The 14,214-nt window shown below is 39.5% G+C and overlaps 1 protein-coding gene across 4 annotated transcripts in view; it reads right to left on the bottom strand.

Annotated features, from left to right (window-relative positions):
• nrg2 (neuregulin 2) overlaps nt 1-14,214 on the bottom strand; it is a 224,051-nt gene that overhangs the window by 45,920 nt on the left and 163,917 nt on the right. For all 4 annotated transcript variants that reach the window (XM_062977888.1, XM_016993081.2, XM_062977889.1 and 1 more), the window contains exons 3-4: nt 12,277-12,395; nt 2,678-2,798 (exon numbers count right to left, since the gene is read on the bottom strand). In XM_062977888.1, coding sequence (XP_062833958.1) covers nt 2,678-2,798; nt 12,277-12,395 — 240 coding nt within the window. The remainder of the gene's footprint in view (nt 1-2,677; nt 2,799-12,276; nt 12,396-14,214) is intronic.

The following is a 14,214-nucleotide window of genomic DNA, read 5'->3' as shown; positions in this document are numbered from 1 at the left end:
TACTTGGATGAGAGACCACCAATGGATGCCAGGTGCTATAGACTATATTTCAGGGGAACTGCCAAAATTACGTCTTGAGTATTCCTTGCCTAAGAAAACCCCATGACAGATATCTTGAAGGCACGCAAATACTTCTTAGCCTCAGAGGTTCCTACATTAATGCCCACTAGAAGAGGAAACCTAAAATCAAATAAACTCTAACACCATTTTCAGGCATTAAGCACTCACATGTAAATAATATCACGAAGCATAAAGGAAACCTCTTAGTCCATTCTGCTATTCTGTAGTGCTCGCTAGCTGATCACATGTTGTTCTGTTAGGATAGATTAGCAAAGCATAGCAAGGTTGAAAAGAGTGTTTCATGACTGTTCAAAAGCCTAGGTCCCTTTCTCACCACACCACTATAGGACTGAGATTCCACTTTAATTGTGGTTTGTAGTTTCATAAGGCATTCAACTTTTCTGAATGAGAATTTCAAATAAATCTTACTAAACTGTAAATCTAGGTTTCCATTGGATGGACATATGGAAGTGAAAGAGAAATCATAGTGCTATAATTGCATATTGTGAAGGGGCTCCAAGATGCATATACTACATAAAATTAATACAGTTTGTCACTATTTTAAGTGCCAAGGCAGAGAAGACTAAGGTCCTTGTAAAACTGCAAATCCCATGATTCCACAGCATTGAGCCATGGCAGTTAAAGTGACGTCAAACTGCAGTCATTCTACTGTGCAGATGTATTCCTAGTCACAGTAGTGAAAATTTGAACTGTTTACTCCCAATATTTCACCCATCAGAAAGGGTTTTATGAAATTATTCCGCACAGAAGCATTTATGGAATTTGTGGGGATATTTTTTAAAAAACCTCACAATTTTAAAAATCATTTTTCTTATAATATTTTTCCAAAAATCCACAATCGCTTCTGCAAATTTGTGCAAAATTGGTTGGTTATGACAAAAAAATGACAGTTGCAGAAAAAATGAGGGGTTCTAGAAAATATTTCTCTGTATGATAACTGTAGGATTTGTGGGAAAATCAGGTTTGGGGTTTTTTTTTGTTTTGTTTTTTTGGAAATCATATAAATTTCCAGAAAAAATCCTTACATGAAAAATCTGTTTTTTATATACAGAAAATGGTACAATACAACTATTTTGCACAAAAAAGTGACAATTAAGAAATATTGTTTTGTGATTTAAACAAAAAAAAAACTCATGCTTTTCACACACACACAAATCCATTCGTATTTCTGTGCAGAATACTTCCCCACACACTGTGAGATATGTGAATACTGGATGAGAACTGCACAGAAGTATGCATTTTCTCTTGCAGTGGGGAGACTTTTTTTCCTTATATACTAAGACAAAACAGTTAAAATATTTACATCCCCAACATGGATATCATATAGAATTAAAATTATGAGGTCATTTTCCGCACGGACATATGTTTAAGAACCAAAATTGCAGGGAACTTTCTGAAACTATATGGGCACAACTTCATGGCAATGAGATGGAGTTGAGGGAGAAAACTGCAGGGCTTTCTGTAAAGATGATATGGTGGGAATGCATGTGAAATTACTTAGCCTGCTGTGCAAACTGAACATGTCATAAAAATATGAATGGATGCAGATTGTTGCCAAAATCCAACAAGCGAGGCACACTCTCCCCACTCATTTTTTTGCCAGATGTATATACGATGCAACAAATGCAGCAACAACCAGGGGGGAAATGCCATGGTGAATGTCTCTCAAAGGAATGTCAGCCTTTCTGGATTGTTCACAGTGCATTCCTATGCATCTTGCATAGACGCCAATTCCCACTGTGTTCAGTGCAATTTATTCCCAGGAAGGTGTGCATAGGACAGCAGCCTCCATCTCCATGTCCCTTCAGCTGATGATCTCTCTGTAAACAAGCCTTCTACTCATAATACAGAGATCTTTGTTACCTTGATCATAAACTATCAAGGAAATTCCCTCAACTTTTTGATAGCTACATACTATTGTCCTACTTGGAGCTTCAAGAAGCTGTTTTTGAGTTCCTTTCTGCCTTTGCTGTTTCGAGCAGTGATTTATAGGCCATTGACAACTTCTTTATCATATAAACACTTGAACATTGCAATTTTCACTTTCCCCACCCATCAAAAAAAAAACTATTTTCAGTTGACCAGGTTTCACCATAGAGCACTAGAAAGAAAAACAGAAGCAATCATCATTTTTGTTGGTAGCGTATGTTAAACTTTCTATCAGCTGGTGGCTGATGTACTAAACATTGCTCTGCTAACAGCAAGGATTTCTCCCCTAGAAGGGCAATGGCATTACTTTCAAATATATAGGCTGTAGAAAAAGGGAGGCCAGTCTATCCCTCTTGGTAGCTGGAAAAGAACAAGGAAGAAAGAAGAAAGACAGTGGGGGAGAAGAAGAGAAATGGGTGCACTGCATTAAGTTTCTAGAATAAACAGACTATCAAAGAAGCACTTCTGCAGGCCTGATGCTTAATGCACTGCAGGTAAGAAAAGCATAGACCTATCTACCACAACTAGCCTGTAACTAAGCCTGCTCTTTTTCTTAACCAATGAGACTGTCAAGGGACCACCAAGCAACTTGCCATCTTAGAGCACATCGCAACATTCACCCTCTTAGCTTCCAAGAGTGTTGGAGAAAAAGAACTTGTTCACTTACCTGCAAGACAGCTGGTTTATGCCCTCAACATAGTAGCAAACTCCACCGTTGACACAGTAGGACTTAACTGTTTCATTGCACTGTCTAGTATGTCCAGGCCCAGAGGACAGAGTTGTGGAAACTAGGAGGGAAGTAAGAACACATTAAATGTTTATTTTGCACTTTCCATACCTTGGATTAAATAGCACTAGATGGAAATGCTTAAAAGAGCTGTCCCTGCTTTTTTATTTATTATTTACTATAAAAAGCACTAAGTTTGGCATGGACTGAAATAGACCTTAGTGTGAAAAATGTACACTCTCAAGCAGCTGTCATGACCCACGTGCGTGAAGCTCAAGATTTTTAGATATACTCATTGCAAAAGCAGAACCCTAAGCCCCATGTCAGTGTGAGAGAACTGCCCCGCAACAGAAGAAGGAGAAGCCCTGTCATTTTCTCATTTGGACTGTTTTCCCATGTTCAAGCTGTATTACTGCAACCTATGAATTGGTTAAAGACATTTGCCACTGACTACCTACTAGGGAGGAGGGATCAAGCTTGTTTTCTGCTGCCCTGGAGACTAGGATCAAGAACAATGCCTTCAAACTACAGGAAAAGAGATTCCACCTGAACATTAGGAGGAACATCCTAACTGTGAAATATGTTCAGCAGTGGAACTCTCTGCCCCAGAGTGTGGTGGAGGCTCCTTCTTTGGAGGCTTTTAAACAGAGGCTGGATGGCCATCTGTCAGGGACGTTTTGAATGTGGTTTTTCTATTTCTTGGAATGGGATTAGACTGGATGGCCTACAAGGTCTCTTCCAACTCTAAGCATCTATGATTCTACCTCATCAGATGGGCTACTTGGCCCATCATATGCTGCTTGTTCTCCCCTTTCATGACGGAGTCCATTACAAGACACATGTCTACTTCCAGCCGGGCTCCATCCAGAAAGAGGAGAGCAAGTAGTGTGGCAACATGGGAGCCTTCTCATATTGCCTTACTAACAATGGTGGGGGGGAGCCAGGAGGCGATGTGAGGCATAGAGCAACAGGTTCTCCACAATCCCCATTGGGAGCCCATTGATTCACCACAATGCATGGCAAATCCATGGGCCTTTGTGATAAGGTCCTTAGTGACCAAAGAAGGCACTTCAGATCTCAAATACACACTTAAACTTATTAAGATTCTGAGGTGAACATTTCAAGAGTCCTCAGGCTTGAGGTGTCCAAATGCTATGCATTATTTAAACATACTGTTTTTTTCACACTCACATTTGGTGGCGATCTGGAACTAGTTATAGCTCTTTAAATGGAACTAAAATCAATCAGTTTGATGAGGGAAGATGGCAGTGGAAAGATATGAAGTGTTTTAATGAGCTCCATTTTCCCCTATCATATCCTGCTTAGTCTTTTATTTGATCACTGCTGAGTGGCATTGACTCCCCCCCCCCTTGCACTATTTTGCAACGATTGCCTTGACTATTCACACTGTTTTGGATTTGCTACCAGCTGTTCTGTTAGCAGCTACCTTACATTTAAAGTGGAAGTTAAGAACCATAAACCTCTGGGAATACAGCACTTTATTGCTTAGAACTTGCTTTTTCTCTCCTCTGCCCTTACTCAATCTTTAAATGGGGATTTAAAAACACTCTAGAATAAACCCAGTGAGATAGACACCCACACAGTTCAAAACTGACAACTTGTCTGTTTGTGAGAAAACTGATTCAAACTCTGTGTTTACTATTTCTACTGCTGGTGGTTTCTCCACTTTGAATATGGAAAATGAGTCTCCATCTGAACCCTTGCAAACCTCAGGCAATGTTTTTGCTTCTGTTCAGAAGAAATATCATTGGAGTCATATGGGACAATTCAGAAGAAATCCCCTTTCACTGAGAAAAAAACCCCAACACATTAAACAACAGTTATACTCCCCTGACTTAGTAACAAAATAGTGCCTTTTAATTGCTCACACCATCATTTCAATTTATGAATGTTTAGGACCTGTTTTCTTTAAGTCTCCTTTGATATTTTTGTTCAGAAACATACAGCTTCAAAAAGAAAATGTGACTCATTTTTTATAGTGTTGGACTCAGAAAAGAGGGGGGGGGGAACAAGAGAAAATGCAATTGATTATGGATTAAATCCAAAATAAAAAGATATTTTAAATAAATCTCCCTTACATTTCAAGTAAACAACAAATAAAAGGACTACAAATAGCAATTATCCATTCTGATGTTTAATGAGATAGAGAAGAAATTATATAATATAAACTGAAGTCCAAAACACCTACAGGACTAGATTTTGGGAACCAATGCTCTAGCTGGAGATCCTATACTGAGTACAGGGTTAAATTAGATGGTCCACAGGCTGGTCATCTCCAAAGTTGAACCTTGCCAGCATAAGACAAGTACCCACACTTCCAAACGCTTTCCCTGTTTTCCCCGTTCCTCTCCCACCGGTAGGATAACATCCCTAGTGACTCCATGATAGTCTTCTGGGACTTATCTATGACAAACGAATGCCTTCCACCAGTTCCAAAAAGCTTCAATCTCTTTTTCCTGATTCAGAATTAACAACAATTTCTTTTAAAAGGCTGAACAAGAATGATGTACTCTATATGGTGGTGCACAATCACAATTTTGAGGTTTGTCCATTTGTGTATTTCTGTCTGATTCTGTAGGTTTTCCTGTATATTTCCTCTTCCAGATTACTGATATTAAAAGTAAGCTAAATTGATGTCTCACAGCTTGAATTGGAAAACAAAATACATCCCTCTTTGTTTATGCTGCTGCCTCCCCTTTCTGTACCTTTGCTGACCCACTCCACCACCTTCTGCAATGGGGGAAGAATTCTGAGTAGCACTCCATGGCTCTACAACATTGTGGGTGACATGACCTGGAAAATTACTGGATTTTCCAGGTCATCCTCCTTACAAAGTGTGGCTGGGGAAGCCTTATTTGGGAAGTGAAGCCAGCCTTGAAGAAATGCAGAGCAGCAGCTGTTCTCAGAATAGCAGGGAGAGAGATGTATTTGCAGTGCTTGGTGCTTCATTGCCCATGCAGAGCATCTCATTGCTCCTAACAGCTGGTTGTTACATATGTGCATTCCCTTAAAACAGTGGTTCCCAACATGTGGTCTATGGACCACCAGTGATCCCCAAGAACTAAAATATGGTCCACAGCCTCACCGTTACTACACCATTGCAACAACAGTGACTGGTCATGGGAAAACCTCTTATAGTGCTGAGGCAATGGGGATGTCGGGAGGGGAGAGGCTGACTACCCACAACAAGCCTCCTGATTGCTGCTTCTCCTCCTCCCCCTCCCTCCCTCCCTCCCTCCCCCTGAGCCATGTGGCATCTGGAAACGGGGACGCCTTGGTGTCTTTGTTTTTAGACCTGTTCCTGGTGTTATTTGGGGTGCTAGTGCAGAAAAATGCATTGGATAGACCACATCAGCTTTAGATTATTAAATATGGGTTTCTGTGGGCGAGCAGATGGTGACTACTGGATGGCATATGTTCTATATCAGAAATTAGAGCTGATGTGGTCTATCCAATGCAGTTTGCTGAATCAGCACCCCAAATAACCAAACCGAATCTAAAGTTGACCAAAAACTGATTTGTAACCCTTTTGGTACTAATGTTGGAAAGTGGTCCCTGGTTAAAAAAAAGGTTGGGAACCACTACTTTAAAAAGTGAATTTGATATGATTGTGTAAAACTTCTTTTTTTTTTAGCTTCCATAGTTATCCATGCATTGAGACATTACAGCTGAATCACATCAAGTTTCCTGTCTTCAGTATTTTATCAAATACTGTACACACATTTCTATCAAGCACACAACTATATATATGTATTGGTAAAAATTCGTGAGAGACTACCCTTTCATACCCACAGAGCTGGAATATACATTACAATCTGAAGCAAAGATCCTTCTTATCCTCTGCCATCAAATGCCTGCTTATGGTGGGAAAACACCTTTTCAATTATGTCAGTCCCAAGTTATATAGTGCCTTCCCCAGACTTTCTGAGAAGAGATGCAGATCCTGCTGACATCTTATCTATACAAGCTTATCCAACTTCTTTTTAAATTCCATTTTATATGTCTGTTGTAACTATAGTATTGCTGTTTTGATTTATATTTTTATAAATAACTTTGGAAACTTTGCATTAAAAAGCAGCTTGGAAATTAGTCAACATAATTGACGTTCTGCTTGAAAGCAACAATGTTATTACAAACGACTACCTCTTCCTACAATATTTTTATAAATGCATGGATGGATGGAAAATATCTATCAAGCTATGATGAACTTCTTATGCACAAACTTCCTCACAAAATGTGGAAATGAAAAATGGAGGAACAGGGATACCCTTGGTGAATTGTTTTCAGTTAGATATGTGCATGACATTAAAATGTAGCATAATGGCTATGAGGCTGAGAAATCACTCTGAAAGTCTTCTCTTTATATCTTGCTTCTGCCATGAACTCACTAGAGGACTTTAGGCAAGTCACTTTCACTCACACAAACACACATACCATACTGGATAAAGCAAATGGAAAATGGGTTCCAAAGGGTTATAAAGTGCAGAAGAAAACAAAGAAAATGAAACTGTTCAACTGTGGCTCATCTTGCTCCATTCAATAAGAACCAAAACTGAGCACAGCCTCCAAAGATGCCAAAAGATGGGAAAGCCTATATATACCTCTGTCTGTTGTCTGTCTTGTCATTGTTATAATCGGCATTGAATGTTTGCCATATATGTGTTCTGTAATCCGCCCTGTCTCCCCTTCAGGGTAAGAAGGCTAGAATATAAATACTGTAAACAAATAAATAAATAAATATGTGCAATCATGTTCACAACATAGAAAAACTGACTCCACTTGCTATTCTCAGCCTTCCTATCTTCACAGCCTAAAGTTACAAAGCAAATGTAAAAAGTATACGTGATTTATTTCATGCCATTGGACAGCTGTTACCATTTGGCTAACAAGATCCTTAAAACCCATCTCCCTCACTCACTAAAGTAGGAGTGGGCTCCTTAAAGTTAAATGGGATTTATTTCTCCCTGTATGTGAGAGAGAAAGAGAACAGGAGAGAAAAAAGTAGGTTATGCAGCTGCTTTGTTCATGAAACAATACGTTACAGGGTTATTTAAATCTTCAACATTCATGTTGGGCAGTATACTTGAATAAGCCTACACCAAATCACTGAACCAAATAGGACTTAGTTGTCCCATTAGAGCAACTGAACATGGCTGCCTAAGTAAGAAGAGGTTCCGCTCTGTGAACACTGAGGTCCTATTGAACTGTCAAAGTGAATAGCCACTAAGAACTCTTTTTCCATGAATGCATCTATGCCTTTTTTAAAAGCATTTAAAGCAGTGGCTGTTTCAACTTCTCAGTGCTACTATATGAGAGGATCTTTATATTTCATTATGTTGGCACTAGAAAGTCAGAATGGGTTGCACTGCATATTTTTGAGGTGATACCCCCTCCCCCAGAAAATACCTTTCAGATGAATGGAGAGAAGGTATGATGAGGGCGGGGAGAGGAAACTCCTTCCACTCTTTGTTTTTAATGAGCAAATTTTAAGGACTCGGATTCTTGTGGTTTCTCTTCATTTGGCAGCTGTTGTTATCTTTAATCATGACCTAGAATGATGCTGTATTAACGGTTCTGGCCCATCTTATCTGTCCAAACGTATCTCCCCCTACGAGCCCGCCCGGAATCTAAGATCATCTGAGGAAGCCCTGCTCTCGATCCCACCTCCTTCTCAGGTGCAATTGGCGGGGATAAGAGACAGGGTCTTCTCAGTGGTAGCCCCGAGGCTGTGGAACTCCCTCCCCAGTGACATCAGATCTGCTCCCTCCCTTGTGGTCTTTAGGAAGAAACTAAACTTGGTTGTGGGACCAAGCCTTTACTCAACAGCAATAAGAGACATTGAACTATACGTGCAATGGAGAACTGACATTGGATTGACGATTTCAGATTGTGTGATTTTAACTGTTTTTACTTGCGATGTTTTAAATGCTATGAGTTGACCATTTTTTAACACTATGTTCATGTTCATATATTATGTTGTAAACCGCTTTGGGCCCCTTAGGGGAGGAAGGCGGTATATAAATGATGTAAAAAACGAACAAATAAATAAATATTACACAGTACAATTCTAATACATTACTGGAGTTGCGTGCCTTTCCACAGTTGAAACTGCCAAATTGCCCCCTCCTTTTTATCATGTCAGAAATGACTTGAGAACATACTGCAAGTCGCTTCAGGTGTAGGATAATTGGCTGTCTACAGAGGCTTTGCCCAGGGGACGCCCGAATGTGCTGCTGGGAGGCTTCTCTCATGTCCCCTCAACCCGTCTTGCAGATTCCAACCACCAACCTTCAGGTCAGCAGTCCAACCTTCAGGTCAGCAGTTCAGCCAGCACAAGAATTTAACTCACTGTGCCACCACTGTACCAAACACAAACCTTTTGCAATCTTTGAATAATGCTACAAAAGGAGGAACATTTAGCTCAAACATGAGCAAAAGACATGCTTTTTCTGCACTGTGACTGCCTTTGCAGGAGAGTGAATCAGATGAATAAGGAGGAGATATCAACCAAGGGAAATAACCAATGTCTCCATTCATAACTGTGGATGACGAATGAGCTATGATTGGAAATTTCTCCTTGCAGAGCTTGGCTTGATGAATCACTGCAGAAGGATTCTCAGGAAGCTCTCTTCTCACAGATGACCCTGTGCTAGATCTAGCTGGCTGAAGAAGGAGCAGGTTTCTTGCTCACCTTTTGGCTCTTACGCATGCCAAGACGCATGATTCACACCATCAACTGAAGTGTATCACAACAATTGGTTTTCTCTGAACAAGCCATCCATGTGGCATATGGTTGTAGTCATGTACCATAGAAAACACTCCCCTGAGAACTGAGATCGGTTCCCAAAGTTGCTGCTTTTAGGAAGGGTGTAAAGATGAGTGTTTTCAACTTGGCCTTTTTAACTGCTTTGCTTATTGTATGGATGTGAATAGTTTGCAAGGGCTATTCACAGTGTGGAAATAAAATAGAGATATGTATGTGCAAGAAACTTCTTTTTCAGCATATAAGTATTTCCTGTTCAAAACATGCTATTTTCTGTGCAGAACATGCTGTAGTTTGGAACTTATTCTGCACAAGAACAGCATTTTCTGTGCAGCAAACAGTATTATTTCAATTAGAACAAGTTTAGTTGTCCACACAGACTCCAAAGTGTGGGGCTGTTCAAAGGTTTTAAATGCCAGAAAAACCGCAACTTCTGCTAACATGGAATGCAGTCAATAAGTAATTATTACTAAAACCTGCTTTACTAAATTATATCGACTATAACTGCAAAATAAAATAACAACAGCCTCCCATACACTTCTACAAACATTCAAATCTTCTGCTTGTTTACCCAACCTCTAAGGCCTGCAGAGTGGACATTTCCCATTGCCATTGTTTCAGACAGTGATGAGAATTATCCAACTACGTAAAAATCAATACAGTAATAATGGGATTTGGTTGCTTGCCAACAAAAAAGGCCAACTGAATTAAATGCAGTTCTCCACTAAATTGGCTGATTTTCAAAGGAATTTCAACACTAATCCTTTGCCAGAATGAAATTATTAATTAAGCCACTATGCTAAGGAGTCAACACATTTAAAATTATTCAATTGGTTCTCCATCTAAAACCTAGTCCTCATGGATTTTTGCAGAACTCCTTCTCACTTTTTTAAATCTGAGGTTTGATAAACATTTAGCTGGAAACAAGTCTCACTGAATTCAATGGATTTTACTTCTGAGGAGACACACAAATGGCTGCATTGCTGTAGTCCTGTGCACACGTAATTGGGAATGAGCTCTGCTGAGTTAATTGAGATTTACCTTTCAATAAACATATGCAGAGTTTAGACAAAAAAACCCACCAAATAGATGGTAAGAATATGTTTTCAAGCAGCACCCAAAGGTTTCCATTGCCCTAAGGGTATTGTCATATACTTTGCATGTTGCACACAGGAGGTTACCACATGAGGCTTGTGGCATACATTAGAAACTCTCTGACCACAAATGGAAGTACTCATGATTATAGGGCATTGTTCTAAATTCACTTCAAACCAGTTTGTAAGCAACTGTCAGGCTGCACTTTCCAATAGATAGGTACAGAAAGCACTTTCTAGCTATACTGAAGTGATACAATCAGTCAAAAGCACTGTTGTTGTACATTTGGGACATGCACATATTATTATGGGCATATTGTAAACATCACTTTTTACTGCTTCACTTCCCCATCCAGTCAGCAACTGGAGAGGACCTCCAGCTGCAAAGCCATAACTTTTCACTTTCTCCCCATTCACCTCCTTTAAAAAATAATTCAAGCAACTGCACAGTTTTGCAAGCAACCCCTGGTACTTATATGGATTCCCATTGTTGATTAAGCATATCCTTACTGTTTATAAGGCTTCCAATGCCCGTCTTTGCAAAAGTCTCTGCTTTGGCATTTCTGGAAAACTGCAGCCAAAAACAAGGTGCAGCTTCACCTTGTAGAAAACACTAAATAAGAAAAGTCTGGGAATTGCAAAATGCGTATTTATTTATTTCTAATAATATTTTAAGTGTTTGTAGATACCATGCTTGACTACTGGAGAAATTGGGAAGTGTTTAACTATGCAACAGCAACCCATTCAGAGATTAATTGAAATCTTGGGAGTTGTATGTTTCTACCTATTGTACATTTGGGGGGGGGGGGGGGCAATGCATAAGGAACCTGATAGTGCTTTTCGATAATTGAATGCAAATTCTGCAAACATCAGTGTGATAGAAAGATTGACTATCTCATACTCCACCTCTCACAAGGGCAGCTTTGCAACCTGAACTTGCTTTTAGCAACCTGAACTTGCTTTCATGTAGTAAAGTCCCCAGGTTCATATCAGATTTAAAGGAAGTCACTGTGAATATTTCATGAAATATAATTTGTACTTCCTCTCTGAAAAGCACTTCTTGTCTTTGGCCTTATAACCTGCAGCCCTCTCATGCCACACATTTCTAGCACCATGATTACATTTTAACTGCTATGTTTTCATCCTATGGCATCCTGATATTTATCGTTTAGTCAGAAGCACCAGAAGAGCTAAATGTTTGTTCTGAACTGCCAATTCCAGGATTCCACAAGATGTTGCCATGACTTTAAAAATGGAACCACAGTGTTAATGTAAATGAGATCACCCTTCCACACAAGCCCCGTGAAAATATAGAAACATGTGAGATGAATTTGACACAGTGCAGACTGCATGGATTTCAAAACTCTAAAGAAAACAGGTAAGATTCAACCCCCCTTCACCAACTGCCCATATGACACTGGTTTTAAATACCGGTATAAATTCCGGTATTCACATCCCTCCCACAACTTCTCAGGAAAACATAGAGCAAGGAAAGAAAGCTGCATACCAGAACATACATATAATAAGTAAGCAACAGGATTATAGATAAACAAATTACTAGAGAAGGCTTGAAGAAGGTTGTAATTTCCAACAGTTAGTGACATGTACACAGAACAAAGGAGAAACTAAATTGATCTTTTTGGCTCAATGCTGTAACTTACCGGTTCTCACACTGAGAGTACCTCTGACGGTGTCCGTGCCTAACACATTCTCTGCTTCACAACTGTATTCCCCTCCATCTTCCACTTTCACTTTATTGATCTGTAGTCTAGAATTTTTTCTGTAAAACAACAACAACAAAAACATTAGCTGTACCCAGTGTGACTGAAGTGACTTTAGAAAGCACTTCAAATTCCATAATGATTCAATTTAACACAACTTTTTAAATGGTTTATTATTGCATTTGTTAACATTTGACATGGCACCAAAACAGGAAAATTTCATTGGACAATAGGCATTGCTTAATACTTCAGACCTTGATGCCTATTTGGGCTCATTACACATCGGCATCTGGCACTTTCAGCTTTGACCTGCCTTAGTCTACATTCCCACCTGCAGCTTCTGGTCTTCCAGTGAACAACAGATCTGACAGCCTCAAAGTCACATGTAATTTGGATCCAGATTTCACAGTATTAGTTGCAATACAGATCCATAGTGAAACTTCATTGGTCGTCTCTCTGTATTATTAAGGCGGGGACCCTTATTCCCATGTATTCCTTCCTTTTTTTAATCTGTTAACAATCTAGGACCTGGTTGGACTCCAATTCCTATCAGTCCCAACTAGCATGGACAATAGGGATAAAGAGTGAAATAGTTAATCAGCATCTACAGTGCTCCAGGCTCCTCATTCATGGCTAATAAGATTGATTGTGTCTTGGGAGTAGAAGGTTGACAAAATATACTGAAAGTCAAGATATGTGATGTCTACCAAATAGATCCTATGCACACATTCTGTTACTCTACCCAATGTTTCTTAAACTGTGCTCCTCCAGGTGTTTTGGAATTCAGCTCCCAGAAATCCCAACAAGTTTACCAGCTGTTAGAAATTGTGGGAGATTTTCCACAGTATATAAACAGAAGCCAGCTAACCTCTAGGTCACAGTGAAAGGCACTAATAGATTAAAATCAATGAAGCAAATTTGCTTTAAAGAGGAGGCAAGTAAACGGAGTGTAGTTTTCAATGGAAGTGACTGAGTCAAGTTTAAATCTCAGTTCTGGTGTTTCTCCAGAATTACGTTACTAATTAAGTTATTATTTACTCAAACAATTAATTATAAGGTTAATAAAATGCTAGGGACAAAAATAGTTTTCTACTCACAGCCTAGTTCTTTAGGATGTAATGCTATTTCCTATCCTTCTTCATGGGATGGGAGTGAGATGAGGTGAAGAAGTAAGGGGGCGTCTCTTCCCGGGCAACAGGGGATTATCTTTTTGCACCCAGACAATCCTCTTGTGCTCTACACTAAACAAAGGTTCTTTATCAGTCTTGGGTAGCACAGTTCAGACCCTGGGACTCAAGGAGAGGTAGGCAATAAAATGATCATTATAATTATTTGTTTGTTTATTTATTTATTGCACCCCTCACCCCTGAGGGGACTCAAAGTAGTGTACATCAAGTAAATGGCAAAAATTCAATGCCTCACATATAGAAATCAATACATTGCAAGTTTAAAACAATGGAATATAACTAAAATTTAAAACCATTAAAACTAAAACTTAAAACATAGACCTAAAAACATACTTTACATTTAGACATATTAGACATGTAGACATTGCACTGATCCCAAGGTTATTGTCTATCTGCTTTGATGTTATTATCACTCCCAAATGCTTGTTTACATAACCAAGTTTTAAGTTGTTTTCTAACCGTCAGGAGGGAGGGGACCGATCTGATGTCTCTTGGGAGGGAGTTTTATAGTCAAGGGGACACCAACGAGAAAGCCCTGTCTCTTGTCCCAACCAATTGCACCTGCGACGGCAGCAGAACCGAGAGCAGGACCTCCCCAGCTGATCTTAATGCTGTAACTAGCTGATAAAGGGAGATTCGTTCAGATAGGTAAGCTGGGCCGGAACCATTTAGGGCTTTATAGGCTAAAGCC

Source organism: Anolis carolinensis, chromosome 4 (assembly GCF_035594765.1).
Source record: "Anolis carolinensis isolate JA03-04 chromosome 4, rAnoCar3.1.pri, whole genome shotgun sequence".
Taxonomy (NCBI): Eukaryota; Metazoa; Chordata; class Lepidosauria; order Squamata; family Dactyloidae; genus Anolis; species Anolis carolinensis.
The sequence above is the reverse complement of the archived record's forward strand: the minus strand, read 5'-3'. Positions and strand labels throughout refer to the sequence as shown.